At 36.1% G+C, this 16,162-nt stretch overlaps 1 protein-coding gene across 6 annotated transcripts; it reads right to left on the bottom strand.

The window, feature by feature from the left end:
- Positions 1 to 2,159: 2,159 nt before the first annotated feature.
- LOC104888845 (electron transfer flavoprotein-ubiquinone oxidoreductase, mitochondrial) lies at positions 2,160 to 15,920 on the bottom strand. Of its 6 annotated transcripts, XM_048641148.1 has the most exons (19): positions 15,283 to 15,914; positions 14,331 to 14,407; positions 12,812 to 12,918; positions 12,015 to 12,053; positions 10,863 to 10,944; positions 10,679 to 10,787; positions 8,909 to 8,955; positions 8,745 to 8,819; positions 7,970 to 8,086; positions 7,189 to 7,257; positions 7,001 to 7,093; positions 6,515 to 6,617; positions 5,636 to 5,760; positions 4,833 to 4,882; positions 4,659 to 4,725; positions 3,783 to 3,862; positions 2,725 to 2,853; positions 2,582 to 2,648; positions 2,160 to 2,475 (listed from the first exon to the last, which is right to left on the bottom strand). In XM_048641148.1, exons 1-19 carry the CDS (start codon positions 15,719 to 15,721, stop codon positions 2,392 to 2,394), a joined length of 1,959 nt encoding a protein of 652 aa, XP_048497105.1. In that variant the 5' UTR covers positions 15,722 to 15,914; the 3' UTR covers positions 2,160 to 2,391. The 6 variants fall into 6 exon arrangements, 5 of the variants coding, with proteins under 5 accessions (XP_048497105.1, XP_048497108.1, XP_048497107.1 ...); XM_048641151.2 differs by lacking the exon at positions 7,970 to 8,086 and having other exon boundaries at positions 15,283 to 15,915; XM_048641150.2 differs by lacking the exon at positions 8,745 to 8,819 and having other exon boundaries at positions 15,283 to 15,915.
- Between the last annotated feature and the right edge of the window lie 242 nt (positions 15,921 to 16,162).

Here is a 16,162-nt window from a genome sequence, read left to right as displayed (position 1 = left end):
CAACACCCAACAATCCAGACCTGAACATCCTAGACCTTGGATTTTTCAGGTCCATTCAATCACTCATGCACAAAAAGATGCCAAAGGACATTGACAATTTGCTAGCTGTTGTCAACCAAGCTTATAATGAGCTATACCATAAAACTTTAAGCAATGTTTGGTTATCTCTTCAATATGTTATGAATGAGATATTGAAAGTTGGTGGAGGGAACAATTATGATCTTCCTCATATAAACAAGAAAAAAAATGGAGAAGAATGGCATTTTAGAAGAACAAATTAGTGCACCAATATGGGCAATTGTTCATGCATGGGAGAGGGTGGTTAATGGGGCTTCAAGCTTCAATGCACAAGGAGGTCAGGATGAAGCTATGTGATTGCAGCAAGTAGTTTGGCTGGAAAATCAAGTTTTTTTTGTGTGTTAGTTTTCTAGGCAATTGTTTCAAGTTTTATGTTGTGTCACCTAGGAAATTGTAGTGTTTAACGAAGTTGTCTGTTTAATGAAAAAACTATCTTTTGTTCAAGTAAGTTGGTTGATTATGAATCATGGGTTCATGCTTGAAAAACTTACCTTAAAAAATTTACCAATTTGTGACTTAAAAAATCAGCAAGTTTGGTTGTAATCTCAGAAGTCCCCAAATTTCATCAACTAAAGTGAAGTAGCTTTTCAATCGAAACCACAATTGCCTCAATCAGTCAACCAAGTTGGACTGGTGGCATAGAGGGCAAAGAGAGAGCAATTCTTCAAATTATATGTTTGAATCTCAAAAAATTTCCATCATTTATTACACTTGCTTCACACAATTGAAACACAAAGTATCCACTAAAGTAGAAACATGATTCGTAAACAACCAAAGTTATGAACAAAATGGGGGCTACAGAATGATAACAAAACCCAACATTATTTAGAGCAACACATTACAAATTGTGGTTACATACTAAAACAAACCCAAATTCATTCAAAATACAATGTCATCATCCTTTTTAAACCAAGTCATAATTAAAACATTACATAACATAAACCAACAATAACAATAGGATTAGAGAAACAAAATAAACCCCAACTTCATCAGAATCAAACACAAGAAAGCATAATAGATCAACATATGAAGCAAAAATTAAACCAAACCCAAATCATCAACAACCAAACTCAACATCACTAACATCATCATCAATTTTTTTTTTTTCATTTTTTTAAAAAAATGGAAGAAGATGAGGGTTTACCAGATGTCGTTTTTTTTCATCTACCCTTTTTTTTTTGTATGAGGGTATAATGGAAATAATTTATGATTTTAATTAGCAATAAGACTTATATTTTGGGACACCATATAAGAAAATGAGACTTATATCATGTGATGGGGGGAGTAGAATTTAAGACAGTCGACTCTTACAAGTGAGAGTCGAAGCCATATTCTTTTCAACTTAGTAGTAGTATTTTTTTAATATTATTATTAGTATGGTTAAATTATTATAGAAATCTGTAAGTGCATAGTTAGAAGTGTAAGTTGTTTGGATAAAATACGAAACACAAAACTGTTATGAGTGGCATAAGTAAATACGAAAAGTCTTGTGTGAGACCATCTTAGTGCAAGACATGACTATTACGGTTATCAATTTAAGCTTGATATCTTTCAGTTTAAACCAAAAACCTATCAGTTTAATCTAAGACATACTACCTTCACTTTATATGAATAGTTTGGGACGTTTTGATTTTTGAATTGATTGTACCTTTTACTTTTCGGAAAGGTTTTCTCCGCACACGTGCTTTGTTTGATATTTTCAACATACATTCATACAATGACTCTAATACCATTTCCTTTGGGTATAACTAACAGAAAAGGAAGTATTAGTTCAACTCACCCCTATCACCATACGAATTACCAGGCATGGGTTCATCAGTGCTCAAAGCTTTCATCCCCAGTATCACATTTTTGGGGAAGATAATTCCATCACGAAATTATAGCCAGGAAACAACACAAGTCGAGAGTAGAATCTTCTTTGATTCAAACGTTACGAAGTCAAAGTCTCTGGACTTAAAAACTAAGAATTTCATCTATTTTTCAGAACTTGCATATCGTTTCCTTTGAAATTGAAAATATTGCTCAACTCTATTCGAGCTACCCATAATGTAAACATTGTAAGAACAGTTTGGAAGCAGGAGTTGTAGACTAAAGTTTTTTTTACCAGCAGGGTTTTACATATAAAAGAGTATTGAATTAGAAAGAGGGTATTTTTTCCTTTACATTAAAGGAAACCTTGCAAGCTGATAAAACTTAAACATGGAACATCCAGATTACAGTCTACTATTTACATCATTGCTGACAGAAGAATGGCGTATTTTTATTCGAAGCAGTCTGCAAAGGACAAGTGAGAAATATCAACATCTGATCATCCTACATAACAGAGTAGCCTGGGCCGCCACCACCTTCTGGTACTGTCCACTCGATGTTCTGCTTCGGGTCTTTGATATCACATGCCTGAGAAATTAGCAACAGAAAACGAACATTAATCTAACCTATAAACTACTTGGGATAATAACCACCAAATGAGATTACTTTGAGGTTTACCAGATAACATGTATACCTTGCAGTGGAGACAATTTTGGGCATTAATTTGCAGCTTCATGTCACCAACGTCATCAGGAAGGTACCTACAATTCAAAGGTAAACCATCAGAAATTAACAAAGAAATATCACCAAAAGCTGAGCTAAAACATTAAAACTCACTCGTATACACGTGCTGGGCAATATCGTGACTCAGGACCAGCATACTCAGGCAAATTCACCTGTTCAGGGACCAGGGGATCCTTCAAGCGAAGATGAGCAGGTTGATCGTGGTCATGGTTGGTGTTGCTCCTAGCAAAATAGAGCCATATAAAATAAGCAGGACTTCAAGAGAAAACATTGTAGTAACATGACCATATGGGAGAAGCCACAGTAGGATCACTATACTTCATTCATTAAACCGATAACATGAAACAGAATGTAATATCACACTGGATTTCTTCAACAGTCTTTTAGAGTTCCCCAGGTTTCGTGCACTCATCGGATGGCAGTCCTTTAGGGGTTTTTTTTATAATACAGATAAAGATCTTCATTCCATTTTCTATAGTACAGATTGTACAGTCTAGGGAGCCATATGTCATGCTCTCTCCCTTTTTCTATAAGTGTTGAATGTTCTAAGGTCATCTCCTGCTATGAGTGTAGATTCCACTTTTAGGTGGAAGCAGGTGATGAAAACAATTTAACACCAGTAAATTCTCCAAGGGTTTGAATGGAAACTGCAGAAAGGACTACAGAAGAATAACTGTATGCCTTTAGAGATTAAATTCATGAATCGGGAAAATTACTAACATACTGCCATACTTTATAATTAATGATATGGATATTTTTCAACAGCGTAATTTCTGCAGAAAGAGAAAATTGGGAAACTATGAACAAGTGAATCAAATCAACTAGCTAGAGCCGTACACTTTTATATCATTGAATTCACGAGTGATCAGGCCATGAAAATTACTACCATAAATCTTGAATCTTCCATGCAATTCAATGATAAAAGGCTACAACTTGGCGTTGTTGGGCACTAGCAGTTTCAAACCCATGCTGGCATCTCCCAGCTTACTTACTAGTCTGAAATCTATGATGAGGAACTCTGAGTTTAGGAAGAGCCGATAGAAGTGACTACCCCGTCAAGAGGCAGCAGCAACAACAATAGAGCCATGACTGCACTTCAAAATTTATGTGGAAACGGATAAAAGGTTTAATGGCATAACACTTACAGTTACCTGTATAGTGAAGTTGGGACGTCAAAGGAGACGACTCCGTCAGGTTTTGGATAATGAATTGGGGAATGTAAATTTGCCACCTACATATCCAAATTCAAGCAATTAATCTGTAAGCAATAAGGAGAAATATGAAGAAGTGGAAATGACAGGAAAAAATATGATTACACATTCCATTAACTTGCAGATAAGGGAACAGTGAGGATGAAGGAAACCTTTTCCAAGCAAATATATAATTAGCTAATTCTAGATTGATATATGCTGCAACTGTTCTGTTAGTATATAAAGTAGAGGTCGCGTGTAATCTGTTTTCAAGGTGAATGGTGAGCTCAGCAGAACCAATCACCATCTTTGTTTAGGCAGGTAAAGGGAAATTTGGAACTGCTAAAACTACAGATTGGTGAACAGAAAGTTGGATTAATTATTTTCTCACAAGAAGTCAGAGAAACAGATTGATTCTGACTATGGAATGGTATCAGGAGGCGGATCATTAATCAGACAACAGCATCCTCCAAAGAGAATTAGTTACAAAACACAATCAGCTGTGAGACTTTATCCAGACCAGCTTTGAAGAAGTTGGACTCAAAAAACACACCATCTCTCCCATAGGGCCATAGTATTCGTTCACGTTGACTTTTCACATTTATTATGGAAAGTAACTAACGAGTGGGGATGATTGGATCATTAGAAATATTGACCAAAGAGAACAATAAAATGGGACAATCTAAAATAGAAGGGTGGCTAAGCTAAGACACTTTGGGATTGAGGGACTACAATAGTAAATGGTAAGACATGCAGCAAATAAGGTCCTACAAACCTATGCAAATAATAACATATAGGAAATAGAAGTCTCAAGATTCTTGAACGGGTGCTACTTACATCTGTTGCTTCATGATCTGGTTTTCCATGCTTCAGAGTCCAAGGCGACCTTCCCTTCAGTATGTAACTGCCAGGGGATATTTGCAAATGTCAATCCTCAGAATTACAGGAGAAATGATGCAAGGATGAAAATGACAATTCACAGATTATCATTTGCAGAAGTCAAGGCATTACTGTTCGAGAGCACTCAAGGCCAAACCAGGGACAAGTCCATATTCAAAAGCCTGCAACAAATGAATGACCATCAGATTCTAGATATACACAGAATATAATGCCACATTACACTCTAAGCTACTACTTCCAAAAATGTTCACAAATTGCATGACATAAACCCACCTATTCTGACATCATCAATCAGACGGAATACCTCGAGGAGAAGTATAAATTTGGGGTACCTCAATTATTCATCTCAAAGTAATACCCTCATTAACAATCGCAAGTGTTTCAGCAGAAGAAAATAACATGCCTCCGAACTTCATTAGAATCTAAATGCTTGGGCAGACCAAAGTACTTATTCAACTATCATTATCTATGCAAGCCAGAAAGAAACACCTACTATACTTCCATTAATAAAAGACATGCATGCCCGACATTGCCTTTGAAGATAAATAGAATGAATTTGCCCCCATTTCATGTTCAATCTTTAACCAATCCCTGAGCAAAATGTTAGTTAATGAAGATAAGAAATAAAGAGCAAGGACATCTTACGATAGTTCATTTCCCATTATCGATTGATTTTCATGTGAGCACTGGAACTATGAACATGTTTTTTTTTCCTCAAGAAAATCCTTTTACGTGAAAGAAATCTAGACAATGGGTGCTCCTAAAACTTTCTACTCTTTGGGACATGTGATAGTAAGAACACGCTTACAAAGAAAGCAAATAGTTTAAAGTACATATATAAGATAACTCAGAGCTCAGTGGTGTCTTTCAGGGAAGCAAGAAAAATAAGTTAAAAAGAGTGTATGTTAACTAACAGGCCGGTAGTTTCTCGCTTCGTACAGTTCTTCCCATATCCACGAAGTTTGTAGCATGTCCCAATACCTTTCCATCTTCAAGCCCTCATGCAAGAGGTCGAAAGCAGATTCTGCTGCTAGCATTCCTTTAGCAATCAAATAGAAAATTTTATCATCTACGATGAACAGAAAGCATAATCACAAGAAATAAGCATCTGCCACTACATAATCTTACTGGCGCAACATTTGCATCCTTAAGCTACATAGAGCAGTGATGCAAACAGGATTCAATCTCGATTCTTATACCACTCAAGACTTAACCATGTCAGCTAGTTGACATCAGAAATTACTCATTTGGATGCATAGAAGTGTAAAACTTCTGAGTCATCCAGGAAATTTTCATGCCGGGAAAGCAAACTAATGAATCTTATTGTCTGGCACCCCTCAAAGCACATATAAAAAGTACTTAAATTCTTTAGATAAATTGTCGAATTATGCATTGCATCTTGACCTCACTGCTTTTTGAACGTGTCATTCCCAGTTCAAGCCAACCCCTCACCCCAGATGAAAAATATAGAAGCAACCAAATTTTAATGTCTACAATGAAAATCTCAACATGAAATCAATAGGTGCCTGATTCAAGTAGTTCAAACTTGAAGTAAACACATCATACCATGTCCATCAATACCAATAATATGGAGGAATATAAATCTTTATAAAAAGTGAAGTTCATTCATTTATTTGACAAATTTAAAGTGCCTACTCCATTCTTGTTACCTGTTTTATCTTACACAAACTAACACGCATACATAAAACTGTAAATAAATAGTGAGTGGCTTATCATGTTATGGCACATTGACATCCTAATTTGTAGCCAAAACAAGAGAGATAAATCGCTACCTGATTTCATTGCTGTATGTGTTCCTTTGATTTTTGGTACGTTTAAGAAGCCAGCAGAGCATCCAATAATTGCGCCTCCAGGAAAAACTGGATAGGGAATAGACTGAAATTTGGCTACCATCATATTCGAATTTCTCATATAGTAAACAGCAGATGATGGAAAAATGAAATTGTATATTAATACATGTATGTCTGTTTTGTGTGTATATATATACATACGCACATACACACATACAAACGCATGTGTGCACTCTCTCTCTCTCTCTCTCTCTCTCTCTCTCTCTCTCTCTCTCTCACTCACACACACACACACACACACACACACACACACACACACACACACACTACGGCTACATTTGCGTTCATATACAGGTTTAGTATGCAAGTTCTGTAAAAATATTGGATATGAAAGGGAAACTAAACTTCAAATTTTAAACCACATGCGGTAGACAGAATAGAAAATATATAAAAATGTACTCTAGTTACCTGAAAACCACCTTCATTCAGAGTGCGAGCACCATATTGGATAACCGTGCCACCTTCAAGCATTGGTTTTATTGCAGGATGGTGTTTGAGTTTCTACACAAAGTAAAATGTAAGAGATCTTAGAGTCTGAAAGAAGAAGAGTATCGCCTCAACTCAGAAAGATTTACTTTTTGATATTTCTAGGTTACCTGAAATTCCTCGTAAGGGTTCAGAAAAGGATTTTGATAGTTTAATGCAACAACAAGTCCAATAGACACCTTCATCAAACAAAGGAAACATAAGTTACTGAAACTGCAAACACTCAGCTACTAACTAGTACAGATAATTCTGAGTTTCTGACACAAAAATAAGAAAACAGATAACTCTCACTTCCAAACAAGATATACCATTTTGAGAACAGATAAGGCTTGAAACTCAAATATGGAACAGTACAGTATTAGTTTGTAGAAACAATGATGATGATTCATTACTGCAAGATTAGGCCAATAGTTCCAAAATATTTTTTAACTAAAATGTGGCCAGCTAAGATAAAGGCTCTAGACAGTAGAAACCGAGCGTTTTTCATTTAGATTTTCAACCTTCATAAGATAGTTTTTCAAGGCCGACAGTTCCCAAATATTATTTCTAAAATGGGTCAACTAAGATAGTTTTTTTCATTTAAATTTTGTCCCCTCCATAAGATACAAGAAACAATTTGTACTACTAACCTACTGTTCTTTTTTGAACTCTAATTGCTTTTTATCTGCCCACTTTATCTTTAATGCGCTTAACTGTTTCACCCTAAAAAGTTTCAGGTCTAATTATCGAATTAGCAAAAAAGGCCACCAGTAAACACAAAACAAGCAAGCCCACTTGCAGTTCCAGCAATTTGCCAAGCCAGAAATCATATTGAAATGGTATTCTTCTCAATAAAGAGAAGCATGTGTGTGTGGACATAGATATGAACATATCGACATTTTCACTGCTCACCAAGTTATCTTTCATGTGGTAAAGAAAGGAGCCTCCATATGTCTTGTTATCCAATGGCCAACCCAGGGTGTGAAGCACAAAACCAGGTTGGTGTTTACTGGCATCAATTTCCCATACCTGTTAAATGAAACTTCTCAAAATTTAGAGGGATCAAAGTATAGGAGTAATCTCAAGAATGCTCAGCAATATACCAGGGAAAACAAGAATTTCATCCAAAGAACACCTTCTTTCCATCTGTGTTACTCGGACTCGGGTAACATGTCCCAAGTGTTCTATTCAGCTATTGATGAGAACTTTACATGATTTGGCCCAAAATGAAGTGTCAAAGTATTCATACCCGTGTCGGAGTGTAGAGAATCCGACACACGTACTTGAGGTAAAATGAACAGTCGGAGTAACATAGCCCACTTTCCAGTAGTATTGACCAAGGATAATCTTTCACACCCAAGAAGGATTTACTTTTTGATCTGAGCCACAATATATATTACAGATAGGACTAGACATTACTAAGGACATTGGTCCAAAACTGACATCTTTCCTTCCATATATGACAGCCTAACATAACCTCATCTCTTTGTTTCTCGAATTAAGATAAAATTTCGTAGTATGTACCTAGGGCTAGCAGTAGCTTAAGAAATTTCTTCCCTCTCCTAAAAGAAGTCTACAAAGTCAGTTTAAGAATAAATATTGAAATTCTCAAACCATTAGACTAAGATCATCACATTAAGAGTGTTCCTCAGTCAGAATAACATGCACCAAAAATTAGCATGATCACCTCTTTAATCCCCAGAGCATAAGTTTGATGTTGTGATTTTCCCTTGTCTCTCAATTTGTACTCTCTAATTATTTTCTGTTAAAAATATACGTAGGATGATATGTTAGCTTCCATCCCCATTTAGCAGCATGATGTAGTCATTAGGTACTAGTAAAAAAAAAAACCTCTGATAATGATCCTCGACAACCTTCTGAAAGAAGGGTAACTTGTCCTGCAAGCAATTAACCAAGAATATTTTAAAAGCTAGTTTCAGTAGTATAGATTCAGAGAGAGTAAGCAGTGTTAAAATAAGGAGACAGAAAAAGAAGTTCCAGCCAAAGGGTATCGAGAAACAAAAATCATATGGTATGATTATGGACATACCAAGATCATCATTTGCCCATGAACTATGTAATTAATACCCCTATGTAATTAATATTTAAATTATTGAAAAATGTCATTATTTTAGTGAGAGTAATTTTTTAAAGCTATTTTTTCTACCAATTACGTTTTTAATACAGCAACGCGCGCATCACATGTATATAGGGCTAGTAAAAGCAAAGCCAAACTCATCACCATAAGCCCATAATCAGCAACTATTCCAACAATGAACCAAATATCTATCCTGAGGCTTGAGGAGCATGGGCATACAAAGGTGATGGCACAGCACAACATAGCAGTTAGCACACAATAGTCTGTTATCTGTTTCAAGTCGGATCACTTGAATTCTTGAACTTACTGAGAAAAAACGACATCCTTATGCTGCAGGCCCCATTTTAAATCATATACTCCTAAATAGTGCCTAAAAAAGCTAAGACAAAATGCTAAATGTGAACAATCACAAGACAGAAACCAGTACTAATATATATTTCTGCTCATACAATTTGAACTTTACAACATCAGCCAATGCTTCTAAGTTCTAACTACGCTCTCACTCTGAGAGGGGAAGGGGGGGGGGGGAGAGGTCAGACAAATGCAGTCTTATTCATGCAATAATAAAGAAGCTGTTTCCAATTGACCATTTGCTTGATATGCAATGAGGATGTCTGTAGACCTGTCAACAGGTCAGCCGGGTCGGGTTAGAAAAATATATTTCCAGGTCGGAGAATGCTTGTTCAAGACCCAAAGTGTTCGGATTTGGGTTGACCCTACGAGATAAGGGATTTGAATTTGCCCTTTCTTTTTTCATTCTTTGGGTCATAGATATAAAAAATATATACACAAAAATACGTTATAGCAAGTTATAATGAGATATAGTCCTTTATAGCCAAATTAAACTATATAAATGATGTCTACATAACAAAAACCATTATTGGGTCCTCAATTTTGATAGTTGAATGTATTTATTGCAATGCAATTCTCATAATTTCATTCTATTAGACTATTACTATAAGTTTAATGGTTCCCGGGTCAAGGTAAAATTTAGATGTTCCGGGTTCGGATACAATCGGGTTCAAGTAAAAAATTTGTTCAAACCCCATTATTTTGGTTGCTTTCGCATCGGGTTACAGGTCGGGTCGATTTTTTTGTATGTGTGTTCACAGCAAATAAGGAGTGCCGACATTTCAATGCCCCCTTTTAATTAAGTCTATATAATCCAAAGCTCAAACATTGACAACTCTTTCACTCCATTATACTCCCTCCGTCCATAACGAAGTTCCATTCGTCCTTAGATTCTCACCAATATAACAAAAAACATAGTCATGTGCAATCTTGTTAGATTCGTTTCTATGTGTACATTCTACATATCAGCTTTTTATGATTTTTATTACAATGTAATTAAAGATATGGTCAGATAATGTATCGGAGACTCTACAAAAAGCAATGGAAATTTTTTTTATGGGATAGAGAGAGCAATACAATTCCATCTGTACAGCATAAAGTGGACAGCTAATAATTTCGTACAATCTGAAAGTGCATATTAGATTAGGGATAATAGTTTCAGATAAACATGCCTTTCAATTCTACGCCCCGCTGAAAATTGTCCTTCCTTGATCCATCTTTAGAAATTCCCATATCACTTGTCGCTATACCAATAACTTCATGATTCTTATTGTACAAGATCTGTCTATATACAAAGTTTTGTAAACATGGTGCCGAAACATCAGGCCAATCGAATTTCTGCTAAGCACAAAATACCTCACTAGCAGCAAAGCCAGGATATATTTCAACCCCTAATTCCTCAGCTTTCATTGCCATCCAGCGTACTAGCTGACTCAAACTGCATAAGACAAGGAGATCTTGTTACCACAGAGAGTAAATCTTCAGCCTGATAAGAGTAACAACCAATGTATGGGACACTAAATACACAAGAACAGAACACATTAAAAGAAGATAGATTCTTGCTTACCATAAGCACAGTTGCTAAACAGAAAGATAAGCAACAAAACAAACAGATTTCACAAAGCAATTCAAAAAACTACAAACAGTATCACAATACAAGGGTTTCCACCAGGCCACCACCCCTACGCTTCATCCCTCTATCTCGCAAAAGCCCCATGAAATGTCAAGACAATAGCTAGCAATCGATGACCATGTCCCTGTCGTGGCGCTACAAATATCCAGTGACTAGTCCTGTGAATCTTCAAAACACAAAACAAAGAGCCCAAACCTCTGGAGCGGAGAGGTAAGACTCAAAAGAATTACTGCCCTTTAATATATCTGCCATTGCTAGCATTCCTAGTCCTCCCACCAGAAAATCTATAGGTTTCCAGCACTAACTAGACCACACTAAGCATGCTGCTATATTAAACCCCTCTTGTTTCACCTGCAAAGGAGATGTAACAAGTCCTGCTATCTCTACCAGAAATTCAAAGACTAGAGTCTTTTCTTTCAATTTGAGCCTATGTGAGAACAATATGTTAGATAGAGGAACATCCACTTGCACAGCAGCATTAACGTTACAAGACTACATGCAGAGACCCTTGGTAGATTGGGCTATTTTCCTTCCTTGTTGGAAGCTTGCTTTGCAATAAAATATCCTACTTCACTTCCCATGCACTGGAACGGCTGCGGCTTTCAGGGTTTATTTCATTAAATAGATCCAGAGGAGCTGAGTTAGTCTTTAATAGCTTATTCTGATTGAAGATAAGGCCCCCTTCAGCATCACATACTTCTTATCTTATGATGTAAATTAAATTCCATATCAAAAACAGAGGCACAACCAAAGGAATAGAGGCAAGCAAGGAGATCCAAAGTTTAGAGCTCAAGGAGGTAACTTCTTGATGCTCAAACAAATGCGAGGAGAATCAGTTCAAGCTCACAATTTCTAGAGAAAGCAGTACAGCTCACCTAAACGGAGTCGTGGGAAGGATGACGACGTTTAGGTGCCTGATTGGAAAGATCAGCTTGAGAAAAATAAACGGATACATTTAACAATGGCAAGTATTTCTAATGAAAAATAGACTAACTAGTAACTAAGCACAACAACTTCAATTAAAGGGGTTATGAGGAAGGTAAAGAGTGCAATCAGGGTAAAAAGAAATTAGAACCCATTGAGAGTTAGGATATGCTTTTTGTGAAGCGAAACTTTTTTAATGAGATACTCACATCAAACGACTCATTATAAGGATAATAGGGGATTAAATTTCTGTCCCTTTGAGAAATTGGGCGAGACAATATTGTAAGTTTGAGATCTTGAATAAGAAACAACATGGGACATGGAAGTATATAAAAGTATACAGCAAAACTAAAAAAAGAATAAGAAAGAAAAAACTACAAACCTGAGGAATCATTCAATGCTTATGCCTAGAAAATTAAGGGAATAGAACTCATTCAGAGATTCACTTACTTGAATTAGTAATACAGCCTAATGCAGACGAATAGAAGGATCTATGTACGACTATTTTGGGAACAGAACTGGTCAGTTGTTTACAAAAATGTGATGTGTTTGTTTTATTGGAACCATGTGACGTGGCAAGAACTTCGTTTTGATGCTCTGGGGTTTATTGGGTACTTGCAGATTAACATTGTATATCATTAAATCAACCTTGGAATTTTTTTTTTTTTTTTGTACTTGTGGATAACCTCACGTGGTTGACTCAATTAGCATAAAAAAAATTTAGATATCAAATTGTTTAAGAAACCACCTTATAACATAGTTTCCTTTGTTGTCAAATGGACTTGGAAGCGACAATGCATGATCCCTTGAAAGGAACCAAAACTTATCAGAAGAAACAGGAGTATCAATAGGTGCCTGTATACACAGAAAAACAAATCCATGGTGTTACTATTGTTCATACTCTAAAAGTACGCAAATTGATGAACCTACTGAGAATTAAACATGGCTGCAAAATCTAGTAAAACGCATAAAGTTGATAATCAGGATACGAAGCTGAGTCAAAATTGAGTAGCAAACAAAAGTGTGATTTGAGCACAAAAGTTCGCCAACTATATGAAAAAAAGGAACGCTTTTCATGGCCTAAGCACATTATGTTCGCATTCATGAAGTCAGAACATCTTTCAAGTTGGATTGTGAGATAGACAATAGAACATTTGGGCCATGTGAGCCAGAAATTACAAAGAAAGAAGTGGAAAGCACTTTGGGTCGTGCCTTCATAATTTTCACTGTTTTATCTTTACTATCAATAAGTCATTACCTTTCTTGTTCCATGTTTTGACTTTCACATTCTAGATCAACAGCAAAGAGCAGTGAAAGGCTAGTCTATGCAACATGAAGTCAAGAACAATAAAATAGAACAAATAGAATGTCCAGAGAATTGAAGCATCACTAAAACACTAGCTTACCAAATCTCTCGATCAACAAAGAGAGCACCAAGTTGACCCATTTCTTTAGGTACACTTACCAAGACACTAATTTGAACTTTTCATAACTATTCTAAACTTTTTCCTTATACTTCCTCTGTTTTTTTAGTTGACCCAATTCTTTCAGCACAGTTGCCGAGGCACTAATTTGAATCTTAATATCTCTAATTATCAATAAGCAAAAATTTTAAAAAGTTGATATTTAGAAAAGATACATTCAGACGAATCTACCAAGATCCCAAATTCCCACATGACTGTATTTTTCCTGAAGTACAAATCACAAGAGATAGTCAAAGTCATGTATGTGAATAGTGCCAAAGTCGAAATAAGTCATTCGAAAAAATGAAGTATAAGAGTAAAATAAGTTGAAAAGAGAACAACCCTTGTTGATGGTATGAGTTTTTTTTTAGTGCCGGTGTAAGGCATTATAGTACCAATACATATTTCATAGTACATATACCAAACACCTTCATAGTACTAGAACATGATTGGTACTAGGAAGTGTTTAGTTGGTAACTTGGTATTACAAGTTCTTCTAAGCTTCCAATAATACTTTAGTATTACCAAAAAGTGTGTAATTGGTACCATTGCTATGTGCTAGAGTCTAAAGTGGACTCCAACTATTAGTGTTTTAGCAACCCCTTATCCAACCTACCCCAACCATACACAGCACAAGAGGTGGCAAAGCTATTGTTTTATGACAATGTACACCCAAACTTACAAGTTTAAGAGGGCAAATCATACTATCATAAGCTCACTATATTCATCACGTAGCAGTATAGCCCTAGACACAACTATCTAGTTTATTCATTCCCACAGAAAATAGATCTAATGAAAAGGCACCTGTTCATGCTTCCATTCCGGAATGAGCTCATCCAATGCTCGAGGCTCAAAGACATTTCCAGATAATATATGTGCTCCTAGAAACACCAGAAATGAAAAAAGTGAGTAGAGTCAACTAGATGCTAATAATAAACTGCATAGAAAAACACAACCAAAGGCAAGAGTAATATTTGTCAGTGAACTAGAAAGCAAAATGGAAATTTCTTGCATGTGCTTTAGCACAAAAGGGAACATAAACATCAATTCCCTTGTAGGCTTGTAGCAAAGTATAGACTACGTCTAATGGCTTCTGCAACAGATTCCAAAGCCAATATCATACAGCCTCTGAAGGGAAACGCAATCAACCATTGTAACAGTCTTAAAGTAGGATTCAATTACGCAATGGTTACCAACGGACCTAAAGCACTATATTTGCTTCGAATAGACAAGAAGTCACAAGTGAGTAATCTGGGAGCTTTACGTTTTACACCAACTGATCAAGTCAAGTTACTCATTGAACTCTCAAGTCCCATCGTATTTGTTTCGAAGTAGTAGGCCCGTCTCTTATGCAATTGCGAAATAAGGATTGCATATACTTGACACTTGAAAACTCTACCACAAATAGCATTCAAACCAAAAAGCCTTATTGACTAGGTTCATGGCATGGTAAGTTAAGCAGAATGCACTTTTATCTTATCCAAATTCAAAGATGATCACTTCAATTCAAACAGCTCAGAAACGTGAACTATCATCACAGCAAAGTCATCCAGAAACATAATAATGCAAAATCTATCCATAACCTTATTCTTATTTCTTATACTACCTCATTCATATAAGCTTAAACACACAATAAACAGATAGTTCGTCTTACTTACATTACTACTTGAAATAAACAAAACGTGACGGTGTGACCCCTCTAAGGCTCTAAGATAATTAGTGTGCCAATAAATTTATTAACAGAACATAAACATACCCACTTCAGCACCTTTCTCCACAACACAAACAGATAAATCAACATCCTTCTCAAGACAAAGTTGCTTCAACCGTATAGCAGCAGATAACCCAGCAGGCCCAGCCCCCACTATAACGACGTCGTATTCCATCGATTCTCGGCCCGAATCACTGCAAAAACCCCTCTTTGATTGCACCAAACTGTGATTTCTCAAAAACCCACTTCCAATTCCGCATAAATTTTCCAAATTTCGAGGATTTGACGAGTAGCCACATGAGAAAAATCGATCATGGGTGCGAGAAAAAAGGGAATTCAAGAAATTTGAAGATTCTGAAGAACACCCAGATGATGATAAATCAAATTGAGATTGAGATTTATGAGATGATACTAAGAAATTTAAAGGCGTGCGATGGTGAGCTTTGAGAGGGTTCCATTTTCTGGGAGATAAAAGTTTGAGCATGTTTTTGTTTGAGATTTTGAAGAGAAAGAAGATTGAGCGAGCGGAAGAATTGTATTGTTATTAAGTTAGCTGAGAATTGGAGAGAGAAAAAAGATTAGCTTGAAGAAGAAAAGAGGGAACTGGCAATTTCTCCATTTTATGCTGATTCAGATAGGACAAAGCGATGAACTTGAAGCAGGAGGTCAGGAAGTAGGAACAACGAGGTGGAAATTACGTGTACAACTGGATTATAATTCCAATGAGTGCGGGGATGAGACACATGTGCAGCAATGAGAATCGATCCCAGACTTACTTGAATTAGTTAAGCGCTTGCACCCATTAGTTATGCGAGTCTTAAATGGCTTCTGGATGAATCAGTTAAGCGTTGAATATATTAGTTTGGAGTATAATAGCTATATCATATATATTTCATATTATAATGCATTTTATTGATGCTAACTT

This window comes from Beta vulgaris, chromosome 3, assembly GCF_026745355.1.
Source record: "Beta vulgaris subsp. vulgaris cultivar EL10 chromosome 3, EL10.2, whole genome shotgun sequence".
Classification (NCBI taxonomy): Eukaryota; Viridiplantae; Streptophyta; class Magnoliopsida; order Caryophyllales; family Amaranthaceae; genus Beta; species Beta vulgaris.
Note: the sequence above shows the minus strand (reverse complement) of the source record. Positions and strands in the feature narration are given on the sequence as shown.

Excerpts from the sequence above, each read along its gene's own strand:
- LOC104888845 (XM_048641148.1), bottom strand. The coding sequence starts at position 15,721 with ATGCTCAAACTTTTATCTCCCAGAAAATGGAACCCTCTCAAAGCTCAC. Across the intron at positions 10,945-12,014 it reads CTTCCCACGACTCCGTTTAG|TTTGAGTCAGCTAGTACGCT; the intron begins GTGAGCTGTACT and ends TGTCTTATGCAG. Across the intron at positions 8,820-8,908 it reads GTCGAGGATCATTATCAGAG|AAAATAATTAGAGAGTACAA; the intron begins GTTTTTTTTTTT and ends TATTTTTAACAG.